Raw genomic sequence first — 12,979 nt, 5'->3', positions numbered from 1 at the left:
GAGAACAAAATGTAGAAGGAAATGAGATGAGAAATTAAAGTAAATAAAGTAAATCTGAGACAGTAATGAAAAGACAGATCAGGGACTGTTGGCATTTTTAATGTTGGAAAATATCACACCACTGGGAAAATATTACACCACGAATCCCAAACTCAAAAGATTCCTGTGTTTTCTTTGCCTTGGAGTAAAAACAGATTCAGTGGGTGTTGTTGGAACAGTAGTTTGTTTTGATGGTTACCTTTTAAAAAGGATGTGAACAACACAAAGTCAGAATTTTAAGTAAGACAGAAATGCATGGCTCAGTAGAAAAACAAAAAGGAGGACAAAATAAATTACACAATGATAATGTTACTGTGAGAAAAAGACATCCTCTTACTTGTCCTCTAGACGTATGAGAAATGCTCCAAGTTTATTTTGGAAAATCATCTACATTTGGACACATTTCTCTAAGCATTTGAGGGTTCCAAATAAAGCAAGTCATTCAGGACTACAGTCATGCTAGCAGTATTGTGAGGCTGTGCTTTGAGCTAAACACTAACATCAGCATGCTAACATGCTCATAATGACAATGCTAACATGTTGATGTTATGCAAGTATAATGTCTATACCATGATGTTCACCATCTTAGCTTAGCATGCTAAAACTTGCCAATTAGCAATAAACACAAAGTACAGCTGAGGCTGATGGGAATGACTGATCCTGGCAACAGTTTGTTTTAACCTAAGTTATTCAAATGCCTTTCTGTTTTAGACCTTGGTGTGTGTAAGTGTACTCACTGTTGGCTGTATTTGTAGGTTGATGGCAGTGAGCTGGACGGGCTGAGCTTTGGCATGGTTTAGAGAGGAGTGGAGGGCATGGGGGCTGATGGTAGAGTGGAAGATGGTAGCCTGCTGGCTGGGTGTGGAGGGCTGGTGTGGAGCAGGTTTGGGCAGGACGGGGACAGGGTGCTGTGATGGTTGAATGGAGGCCGTCTGCAGCAGCTGGCCCGCGTTCCTCTGGGTACTTTGACTCTGATGAACCACAAACTGCTGCTGCTTGTGCTGCTGAACCAGGGAGTGGGGCTGAATCTGTGTGTATGCTGGAACGAGAACAACACCGACATTTATATATATTTTTAAAATTTTTTAATTGAGCCAACTGCTGCGTTCACCACCCACAGACACTTCTCCTGTGTCCTAAATTCAGTTCTCCGCACATTTATGTGGTATTCAGTGCTTTTTTAAATTTGAAGTTTACTGTAAGATTGACATAGATTAGCATTTACTGCTTTTATTGTTACATAAAAACCTAAAAGGTGATTTTACTTTAGCAATAGAAATTGGATATTTTTTTTCAAATCTAGCCTAGTCTCACATGCCACATATACAGTACATTGAAAGAGTTATTAGTTGCTGTAATTAATCATTCTCCCTGTCCATACTGACTATAAAGCGATTTGAAAAAATCCAAACATATTATATTTGTGCTAAATTCAATAATCAACAAGTGACTTCTGGAGATACGATTGGTAAAGTGCAATACTGCTTAATAAAGTCAATAGTTTGATTTGTCGTTTAGCAGAAAATCCATCCGCAATAATTGTGGCAATCAATTCCTCATTAAAGCCATTTAAAATCAAGCCAAAATACAAAATATGCTCTTGAAGGAGCACGAGTATACTGTTTTTTGCATTTTATATCATCGGACTGTTGTTTGATTAATATAAGTAAATAAGTAATTTGCTGTGGACGACTTGTTCAGCAATGAAATTATACTCAGATTAATTAGTGAGAAAATTGTTCCAGTAGTGATAAACAAAGATTACACATTACACATCGCATGACACGCTTGTCAAACATTCTCTTTTATAAAGGAAATTCAATATAAATATCTTCAGAGTGAAACTTGTTACAAACTATGAGCGGCATTTATTTCACGTGTGCTCACAACTGTCCAAACTCAGTGTATCACTAAAAAATGTAGACGTCTGCACAAAAGAGCTTGTTGTATAGCACGCCCTTCACCTGTGTTCCCCTTGTTGACAGGATGTAATATTCAGAGCTTGGTGAAAGGTGCATAGAGAGGCCCGCTGTGGCAGTTTTGGTCTGACTATTACTCACAATTGTTTCAAAATGGCCTGTCACCACCTGTCAGTGCTGTTGTGGGTAAAGAGACATCCTGAGCTCATAACTTGCCCCGAAGCCCAAGACACAGCACATCAATCTTGTTTTGTGGGATCGTGTGTGAGTGGGAGAGTGTTTGGCGGAAGTAGCCTGAGGCTAGTCTAATATTAGAAATGCATCAAGAACAAACATGCAGAGCCAACTGTCCATGACACTCATTATAGATTTAAAGTTGAGTCAGCAGGTTCAAGCCCCTATGCTGCCTCCTTGATCTCTAACAACTACCAGGAAACAATAAGAACTAATTGACTAATTTATATTACTGAAACCCAAACAAGAATTTAAGAGAGCTCCTCATGCACCACAGAAATACATTAGTTTCTGCTGCATGAGCCATGTGAACATGGTAGTGCGTTTGGTGATGTTAATAAACCCCCTAATAACTCCAAGCATGGAAAACTGCCAAGTACATCAGCATTTGTCTCAAATCCCCCTCGCCCCCACCCTTTTCCTCCTCCTCCTGTTCTGTGTTTTGTGTGGGATAGGCTCCATCTGGTTTCGAAGTTTCCCTGTGAGGCACTAACCGCAGTCTGTACCCTGCTGTGGAATATATAGATGTTTCTATCCAGCAGAGTCCCTTTAATGGTACAGGATCTGCTGAAAAGTGTTTTCTTTTTCACATGGTGACACACAGTAGAGCCCACCAAGAGAAAATCTGGTTAGCTATGGCATACAGAAAAGGCTTTCCTTTTATATTAGGATAGGAGCGTTAGATGGGTGGATACGGCCAGCAGCATGATAATCAAAGAGGTTAGTCTGTAAGATGGTTCACGCCTGAAAACTATTTAAACAGACACTTCAGGGGATAATAACATTCATCAGTTCAGCAGCTACACCCAGGGGTGGCAAAAATAATCGATTATTAGATCTATCATGATTTTCTCTTGAAAAATTCAGCATTAAGGCACAAAACTCCTTCTGAATTTTGTTTGAGTATGTACAGTTCAAAGGAGTAACTACAATGTTAAAGACGAAGAGAACTAATAACATTATACAAAATGATAATTGAGTTTCAGCATTATCGGGTCCCAGCTTCTCAAATGGAAGAATTTGCGGTTTCTCTAGTTCTTCTTCTCTTCTCTCTGTTAGGTTTTTGACTTTTGGTCATAGAAAACAAGACATTTGAAGACTTCACTTTGGACTCTGTGAAGTTGCATTTAGGCACAGTGGTGCTTTGAGCTAAATGCTAACACCAGCTTGGAAACATACTCACAAAGACAGTGTGAACATGTTGACCCATGTTCACTATTTGCACTAAGCACCGCTGAGACTGGTGTGAATGTCAGTTTTGTGGGTCTTTAGTCAAATAATCCTGTGGGGAAAACAAATGTGTATACCAAATTTCACGACAATCCCATAGTTGTTTTCCCATCCCATAAAAACATTTCAACTTCATGGTGGCAAAAAAGAAAAGGACCACGAAAGTCAGTAGGATTCATCTTCTGGGCACCATGAACACAATCATTCCTAGAGCCACTCCAACTGGCATGGCTAAAACCATAGTAAGTGGACCTTGATGTGGGACCGTTTAATCAAACTACAATTTCAAAAAGGTCAATAGTCCTCCTAAAGGCATCATCATGACAGCTGCTGAGCAGACAAATCAACAGATCTATGTCCACATCAATCAGCGAATGAAAACCATTTGATATGATTGAAAGATAGGGAAGTGACAAAACAGTGACAAGAAAGAATGCTCGGCTACCTGGACCGCCGTGAGACCAACAAGTCTCATGCAGCATCACTTCTTTTGAGCTGGATGTTGGAAGGCCAGTCTGGCATCCTCTTACGCGCTGCCAACTGTAATACTGACGGCCCAAAGCGCGACATTAGTTTAAATTTATTTAGGTTAGCGTATAAAGTCATCCCTGAAGTAGTTTGATTTTTTTTCTGTCTAAAGGGCAATAATTTATTGTCAACCAAGGTTTAAACAAAAGGACTCTCTCACTATTCTGTCAAGTCAACTTAGTTGCGTTTGGGTTTCTTTCCTTCTCTGTTTAACAACCAAACAACAACAAAAAACACATGACTGTGACACTACTGTGACAATAGGGCATTAAAAAACGTTCTGACCTGGAAAGGATCTGCACTCATTCTGTCACTGAAAACTTAGCTCTTTGCTCAATGAAACACACATTACAACAAAAGGTACAAAATATTATGCAGTTGTAAATGTGGTCATGAAATAACAAACAACTATGAAAAACTTACACAGAATAGTCAAAAGGCATCAAGAAGTATTTTGTAATTGAACAGTAGCAACTTTGATCAAAATCTCACTGAATCATGAGGGAGCAAAAGATTCCCAGCCCTGGTCTGAGCGAAGGAGGGGGATTTCTGAATTAGTGCACACCGGATACAAGCAGCCCTCTCCTTGAATCCTGACAACTTTCTCAAGCCCCTAATGAAGAACAGAGAGGAAGAATAGGAATACAGGGGAATTCATTTAAATGCTATTCCCCCTCAAGGTCTTGGGATAAAGGACTGAAATGACTCAGGCCCACACGCCCACACACAAATAGACACAGATGCAAGCATGCAATCCACTCCCTCTACGTTTATGAATGTGAGTAAACCTCTTACTCTGTGTTGTTGCACAATGTCCCAAGTCTGAGGACAGTGGATGTTCCTGATGAGTTTGTAGCACCAGGCCCTGGAAAATCCCTGAGTTTCCACATTCTCACTGTCTGCCGCTTTGTTTTACTTTCACAAAACACATTCCAACATAAAACAGAGCAAGAGCAGGCCTTACGTCATCTTTTCACACACACAAAAAAAAAAATCAAGTGATACTTTATCAAGTAGGCATTAGCACCAAGATTACAGCAGCTAAATGAATCCAGTTCCTAAATGGATTAAAGACTGTTCCAACAACAACTGCCTGTCTCATGAACACACAATGGTGGGATCTCAGGTAGAAGACCAAATCACACACCTTAGTATTTTAGCAAATTGTGAAGGAAACAAATTGTGAAGCTATATTTTCAGATAAAGACAAAAAGGAGATTAAGTTACATGTTTAATGTCAGTTTTTGTACACAGACAAAAAAAGTAGGGGAATTAATATTTGTTGTTGTTTTGCATAAAGTTGAAGTCAGTGTTTTAAGTGGCTCCTTTGTAATTGATTTCTTTCCAAGATTTTGAAGTGAAACTGGCAACTGATAAATACTGGCAGCTACATGAAATATGCCAAAACATAGCCTTTGTGTGCAGATCTGCTCTTTTAATCTGGGAGCATGGTGCTTTTGGGGGGTACCCTGCTGTGGTTTTTAATAGTAAGGTGCTGGCTCTTTCCTGCCAAGAGGAGGTGATGACAAACATTTACTGCAACAAGCCAGACGGCCAAACTCCTGTTCAAGGGAAAGTGACTCTAAATGTGTGTAATGTTCAAAGTAAGAGAGATGTTGCTATAAAATGATCTGCCATCTTTTGGAAAGCAAGATGAAAAGTGATGACCAAAAATAGCAAATGCGATTAACCACACCTCTTCCATTTTTGTTGTTCTTTCAATAATTATGGTTACTTATGGTTAATCATTAGTAGTAAAAATTGGTAAATGACTCAGAAAGTGAGATATTTATCATTATTTAGACTACTTATTCTAGTTGTAGGAGCCATTTATTGTTGGCATGTAATATTTTGTTATACATATTTTGCATTAGTATTTCAGACACTTTGTGTCATTAGATGCATAGGTCTGTATATGTAGGGGCATAGGTGACGAGAAATTGGAAACCAACCGGGTATAGTCATCTCTTTGTAGAACTGTTTGCTACTGCAATAAAAAACAAAGTCAACAGCAAATAGAGTGGAAAATTATATCTGTAAGATTTCACTCCTGCCTTTGTATAATGGCAGCTAAAGGACATCGGAAAAGTTGAAAAAACTGCCATTACTCTGGTATTGCAGGTTTATTCTACAATTAACCCAATAAATTAAAGTCTTGCACAACCCATTTAGGGTAGAAAGCAAAAGTAATGTAGCACACTAATAGTACTATAACTAAATGCTTTTCCTGATATAAAGTACTCAACACTACTTTTCAAATATAACAATTAAGTCATTTTCTACATTTTAGCAACACTAACAATTGTGACTAATTAGACATAGGGGCCTAATTTTATCTACAGTAACTCATTAAAGATAATTAAAGCTAAACATCAAATCATGAAAGTAGTTGGGTGAAATGTTGGGTTTACAAGAGACCATGGCATGTCTGTACAAAAAGGTTTCTCTGATTTTATGTTGGAAATCCAAAGTGCGTAATGACCAAGTCACAGCCAAGTTGAAGCCAATCTTTTAACCTAATCTGAATCTCAGTAGCCAGCCATGCAGCCTCTCCTTCACTTGATCCACAGTGTATTAACTCCCCAGCATCTCATGTGTACACCTGTCCCTAACGGCCTGCTGCCATGGCAACCCATGTTAATTTTTTTCCAGACAGCACGCAGCCAGATTTTCAGCTTCCATCCTCCCTTTCATTTTATGTGAATCTATTACTGCAACAAAGCAAGACACAGTTGTGCACAGACACGCTCAGATAATCCCTACTCCCCTCCTCCCTTTTCACACACACACACACACACACACACACACTCTGAAGAGGCAGATGAAAACACCGTCCATTAATACAGTGTACTGCAGAAAATATATGGTTTACAGTCATGTACAGACATTAACACACAGTTACCCCTCCCAGCAGATATGCATGCATATGGTAAATGCACACATATTTTTAGGTTCTCTCCCAAATAAACTATTTTGTGAAATCTGATTATTAGGACCCTCTTGAAAATTAGTTAATGCATCTGAAGGGGCCTATCCTGCAAACAAGCTGGACTTATTTGATTTAATCAGCTTTTAAAGTTGGCATATTCACAACCATTCACACTAAAAACAACAGCATAACAGCTGCTGACTTGCAATTACACAATAAGTGGTTTAGAATGGCCCTTGCGTGGCAGTGTGTCTTTCACAGCTTCTGATTTACAAAGCTGGCTGACTGTTCCAGACACAGCCCAACACACTGTCTTCAACACGGCTGGCTTCACACCTTTAGTGACTGATTGAGTTTGTGATGCAGGCCCTGACATGTCACACTCACAGCCCAGAGAAAGATATTATAAGTGCATAGTGTAAAAACTCTTTTCTCATCTTATCTTACAATAAACACAAGAGTACATTTTTATATTTATGGCAGCTTAATCCCAAATCTATTTTAAAGGTCTGAAATAAGCATGTTACAAAAAAGAACAATTAAGCAGAAAATTGTTCTGAGCAACAGACGTCAAACAGGTCGGCCAAGGAAAATAACAGTAGTTGATGACGGAAATATCGTGAGAGCAGTGAAGAAAACCCCAAAAACATCATTAAGTGACATCACCAACGACCTCCACAGTGTAGGGGTGAAGGTATCACAATCCACTGTTCGAAGAAGAGTCAGAGAGCTGAAATATAGATGCCACACCACAAGATGCAAACCACTCATCAGCAGTAAGGCCAGATTGAAATTTGCAAATAAGTACAGAGATGAGCCGCAAAAGTTCTGGATCACAATCTTATGGACTGATGAGACCGAGATTAATCTCTACCAAAGTGATGGAAAGGCCAAAGTGTGGAGAAAGAAAGGAACTGCTTATGATCCGAAGCATGCAAGCTCATCGGTGAAGCATGGTGGAGGTAATGTCATGGCTTGGGCGTGCATGGCTGCTTCTGGAACAGGCTCATTAATATTTATTGATGATGTAACTGATGATGGTAGCAGCAGAATTAAATCAGAAGTGTACAGAAACCTTTTGTCTGCCAATTTACGGAGAAATGCATTAAAACTAATCAGGAGGAAGTTTATCATGCAGCAGGACAATGACCCAAAGCACACTGCCAACAAAACACAGGACTTCATCAGTGGGAAAAAGTGGAAGGTTTTAGACTGGCCAAGTCAATCACCTGACCTTAACCCAACAGAGCTGCATTTCACCTCCTTAAGAGGAGACTGCAGGGAGAAACACCCCGAAACAAACAAGAACTGAAAGAAGCTGCGGTAAAAGCCTGGAATAGCATCACAAATGAAGAATGCAACAGTTTGGTGATGTCGATGGGTCGCAGGCTTGAGGCAGTTATTGCAAGCAAGGGTTATGCCACTAATTATTAAATATTATTTACTTTAAGTTTATTTGTTCCAATACTTTTGCTCACCTAAGAATACTGTGGTCTAATACAAACGGTGATATGTCCTGAGTTGTTTAACACATCTAGACGTGAATACCAGGAAATGAGAGCTGAAAATTCTGATCTATTGTCTCATACTCATCTTTTGATCTTAAACCCAAATGTCTTCAGTGAACAACAACAAAAAAGGAATTTGCCTTACTGTTCCAATACTTTTGGAGGGGACTGTATATCATTTGCTCTGTACCCAGTGTGGATGAAAACCAGACTAAGAATCCAAGGCCATGCTAGCACCTCTGTGAGGCTGAACCATAGACTGTATATAAAGGAGGAAGACATGTCTCCACTTCCCCCCACTGTACAAAAATGCAGCCAAAATATCCAGGATACAGGAGCTGCCATCTTATTCTGGTGATGTGATTTGGAGCTAGAGTCTGCGAAGTAGTGCTTTGGGTTGGAGTTGCAGTATCGAGGTCCCGCCCATACACCCCGCTGACTCAGTCTCAAGCAGGGCTCAGGTGTCTATCATGATGTGAAACCCCCTTTTTATAGCATCAAATAACTAATCAAAACCAGACGTATCAGAGAAATAAAAACTTGAACATACATCAGTGTAATAAGAACCACCTAAAATGACAGAAAGCATCTTTGGGAAAAGTTCATTTGTTCTGTACTTTGATATGAGTTACCCATGTCCCATCCGGAGGGGGCAGGGTTTATACTATATTGCAGCTTGCCACCAGGGGAAGATCGATGCTGCTAGCGTGACTAAAAATACTAGGATGCACTGATTCAATATTCTTTATCCAAATCAAAGCTGATCTGATCATCTCCTGATTGATCAACTAAGCTCTGGAATATCTGATCAATAAATGTGTAAGAATATGTAAGTGAGTATCTAACAAAGCATCCAATGCTAATGCAAATTTGGTGAGTATTTATTTTTAATACCCATTTGGGCTACAACTAATGATTATTATTATACATTAACTGACTGGTCTACAAAATTAGAACATTATTTCAATTTCCTGGGGGCCAAAGTGATGACTTTAAATAGCTTGTTTTGTTTGATCAACAGTCCTATGACAAAAACTTTCACTTAATTATCACATAAGCAGCAAATCCTCACATTTGAGAAGCTGGAAGTGGGGAATGTTTGACATTCAAAAAGATAGAAAATTTATCCATTAACAAAATAATAAATAGATTCCTTGACAGATGTACTGAAAATATTGGAAATTAGCAATATGGCCAATAACCGTATTGCTAATGGCCATTATTTTCACTAAATAGATCAAACACTTAACTTCTTTGTGTATTATTTTCTTAGGGGTCTGGGGTCTTCTTTTAATTGCCCCTAATGTGAGCACAGTTTCATGGGTAAGATGTGTGCACACATTCAGACTTAAACATTATTTGAACTTTTCAGGCTGCGGGTTTGCAGACTCCACTTACCTGGAGTGATCAGGGGCTGAGCACTGACAGCTGTGACGTTGCGGCTCATGTTTATAGCTCGAACTTCTGTGACCGCTGCACTGTCCCCCTTCCTCCCTCCTTCAGACAAACTGTCAGAGGAGCAGGCCTTCCCTCCTGTGGAGACCTGCGCTCCTTGGCTGGTATTCTTAATTAGTGAGGCGGGCTGGATAGGCACAGGGTTCTGCTTTAGACTGAGAGCCTGCAGGGTCTGAGTCTGAGAAGAGGACGTGGTCGCCACCTGCTGGCTGCGGATGGCCAGATTCTGGACCTGATTCTTAGAGAAACAGAATGGTGGGAGATTATTGATACAAACAACTTCACAAAATGGGTAAAAGGAGTGGATTCGTTTTTCAGAACTGTGTTGATTACAAAATTAATGAAGATGGACTGCATTACCCAATGCATTCAGTGCCAAGCCTATTATAATATAATATCACAACAGTACAGTAAGTACAAATAGTTTTTAAACGTTCATTTCACATGTTCTAGTGCAGGATTTCCAGTCACCAACAACTTCCAAATGTTTTCGTATTTACCAAAGAGATCAAGTCCAGGACGTTGACGTTTAATAAGTTTGTAATTGTATTTGTCATATAGTGGCACTTTATTCCAATGAACCTACTTGTGAGGAGGAGCTCTCTGACTGGACAGCCGTTACAGTGGCCGTTGGGGTGAAGATGAGCTGCGGGGACAGAGGAACAGCCCGGCCCAGGCTCCTGGCTACCTGCACCAGGTTACTCTGCTGGGCCTAGAAAGCATCACACATGCACACACAGACCACAAAGAAGAACCCGTTCCGTCAGAAAGTTTAAATTATTCCAAGCTAAAAAGGTGGTGATGTGCTTTGGACAGAATGTGCAATGATTTTGGTCCTATTCTTGCCATGAAAAGTACATTTCTCTTTTTGAATTTGCATCTTAAAAGGTATCTTAAAAACATATTAATACAACAGTGATGATGTAATTATATACTTTAACTGTTCTGAACCTTTAATTGGTGTATGGGTGGAAAAAAACAAAACAATTAAAAGGACAATATGAATCAGATGCACTCACACCAGGGGACTATACCACAAATAAAAAAAACATGGCAATCTACACTGACAAATGTGTTCTGCTATCTGCCAGAAGCATTACACAAATCTGACAATGCTTTGTACTTGGTCATAATGAGGTGGCAGGAACAACTTGTGTGCCAACTGCACAACAACCTCACTCTGAGCCAGGAGAAAGTATACTATACACCTCAGACTTATAGTACAACTCTGCCCTGCCATTGTGGGGTGTGGGGCAGCCATCTACTGGGGAAGCAGCATCAGAGCCAGTGTCACTAAAGGCTCGTGCAGATTACATGACTTTCAGCGTCAGCCAACAGCCGTGCCGTTCACATTACACAACTTGTGGTCTTGTGACGGGAGTCTTGAAGTACTTGTGGCATTCACACTACGTGACAGGGGGTCACAGACTACACGAGCTGACAGCAGCTCTGTCACCTGACGCTGGTCTCCAAACCACTTTTTGTCAAGAAAACACATGTGAAATGTCAAACGGGAAATGACGCGATCCTACACACGAAAAAGCTGTTTGTTATTATAAAGATAGCAATTATAAAGACAAAGAATTTGGGTGAAAGAATGGATTAGCACACGCAGGTAGCAGGGACTGTCTGAACTACAGAGAGAGCTGGAGGGGAGTAAAAAGTGTTTTGCAGTTTAAAGGTAGCTGCCTGCTCTGCCAGCTGCCTGCTCTCATTGGCTGGATGTGGATGTCGAGTCGGCCGACTCCTCCAGATATTTGGCATGCTAGATATCTGGCAGATGTCGGTGATGACATGTCAGGGAGCCGTTTTGACGCGTTGCTGAGTAGTTCACATGTAACGACTGGCGAACGCCGACCGCCTGCTGATTTACTCCCAATCATAGCCTGACTGTCGCTGAGCTCACCAAGCGGCGAATCAGGCTAAAAATAGTGTAGTGTGAGCTAGGCTTAAGAAGCTGAACAAGCTGAGGAATAGAGGACTGGCTCCATGCTGGGGACTGCCCTGGAGCCTCTTGAGTTGGTTGTGGAGAGAAGGATGTTTCACAAACTGCTCAAAATTAGACGTAACTACTGGTCTACTAGACAACAAAATCTCTTTAGTCGAACTCCTTCAGCTCTGCAGTAATAAGGACAGCTACAGAAGTCAGCGGTCACTTTATAAACCCTATGTTTTTATGGAAGAAAAATAAGGCCACGATCCCACCCACAGGATAATGCGCAAAGCAACGATGCTTGACACAAGACAGAGGGGATCGCATGAAGCCACGCAGACGTCACAAATCACATGCTGGCTCAACATTGGCGATGGACAATGGCATCGTCTATCGGCCCAACCCTATTTGGCAAGTGGATTTTATTTATTTAAATTTTTTTAACCTACCTCATGCTTGTTGACCTGCTTCATGTGTGTTTTGTGTAAGTTGTGCATGTCTTGTAACTGTGATGTTTAAACAAAAAAAAAAAAAGTATTTTATTTAAACCACTGCTAATGCAATACTGAATTTGAAACCGACAACTTACCTACAACCAGCTGCACCAAAAAAGGCCAATAAGTATTCCTTTAGCAACTCGGTTTTAAAAACAATTAGAACTTAAGATACAGCCAAGAGAAAACCTGTGACCTCAAAAAAAAGTTTTCACAGCATTCGTGCACATTCAAGATATTCCCTTCTGTGTTTGTAATGGGCCCTATGGGGCCACACAGATTATCCTAACAACCTCCTCTGGTGGCAATATGAGAATGAAGCACACCATTTACTGTGGCACACACACAAATCCCAAAATATTTAGCCTCCAAAGTTAAAAACATGAGCTGAAGTATGTTTATTTATTCAAGCAGTATGTGGGAGTGTGCATTTGTTGATGCATGTATGCAAACTCATGCGTCTATGTGGACAGTGGCTATGCTCTGTCTGTCTACCCTCCTCTCATTCCCCAACACACTTACCATCTGTGCACGCAGGTACATCTGTGCCTGGCTGGCTGTGAAAGTGGGGCTAGATGGGCTGCCCAGCAAAACAGCCTGCTGAGATATACTGGTGGGGGTGGAACTAATGCTCTGGGCCCGGCTGATCAGCTGGGCTGCCGCTGGGGAGGTGGTCAGGTTGATCTAGGGGGAAAAGATGAACAGGATAA

At 40.6% G+C, this 12,979-nt stretch overlaps 1 protein-coding gene across 1 annotated transcript in view; it reads right to left on the bottom strand.

Annotated features, from left to right (window-relative positions):
* The window catches only part of phc2b (polyhomeotic homolog 2b (Drosophila)), a 38,848-nt gene that overhangs the window by 10,785 nt on the left and 15,084 nt on the right, over positions 1-12,979 (bottom strand). Inside the window, exons 5-8 of the mRNA XM_038695556.1 lie at positions 12,792-12,953; positions 10,429-10,554; positions 9,786-10,080; positions 777-1,078 (exon numbers count right to left, since the gene is read on the bottom strand). Of these exons, the coding sequence (XP_038551484.1) occupies positions 777-1,078; positions 9,786-10,080; positions 10,429-10,554; positions 12,792-12,953 (885 nt within the window). The remainder of the gene's footprint in view (positions 1-776; positions 1,079-9,785; positions 10,081-10,428; positions 10,555-12,791; positions 12,954-12,979) is intronic.

Source organism: Micropterus salmoides, unplaced genomic scaffold, assembly GCF_014851395.1.
Source record: "Micropterus salmoides isolate LMB-PRFRI ecotype aquatic unplaced genomic scaffold, ASM1485139v1 Ms_hic_scaffold_4, whole genome shotgun sequence".
NCBI lineage: Eukaryota > Metazoa > Chordata > Actinopteri > Centrarchiformes > Centrarchidae > Micropterus > Micropterus salmoides.
Note: the sequence above shows the minus strand (reverse complement) of the source record. Positions and strands in the feature narration are given on the sequence as shown.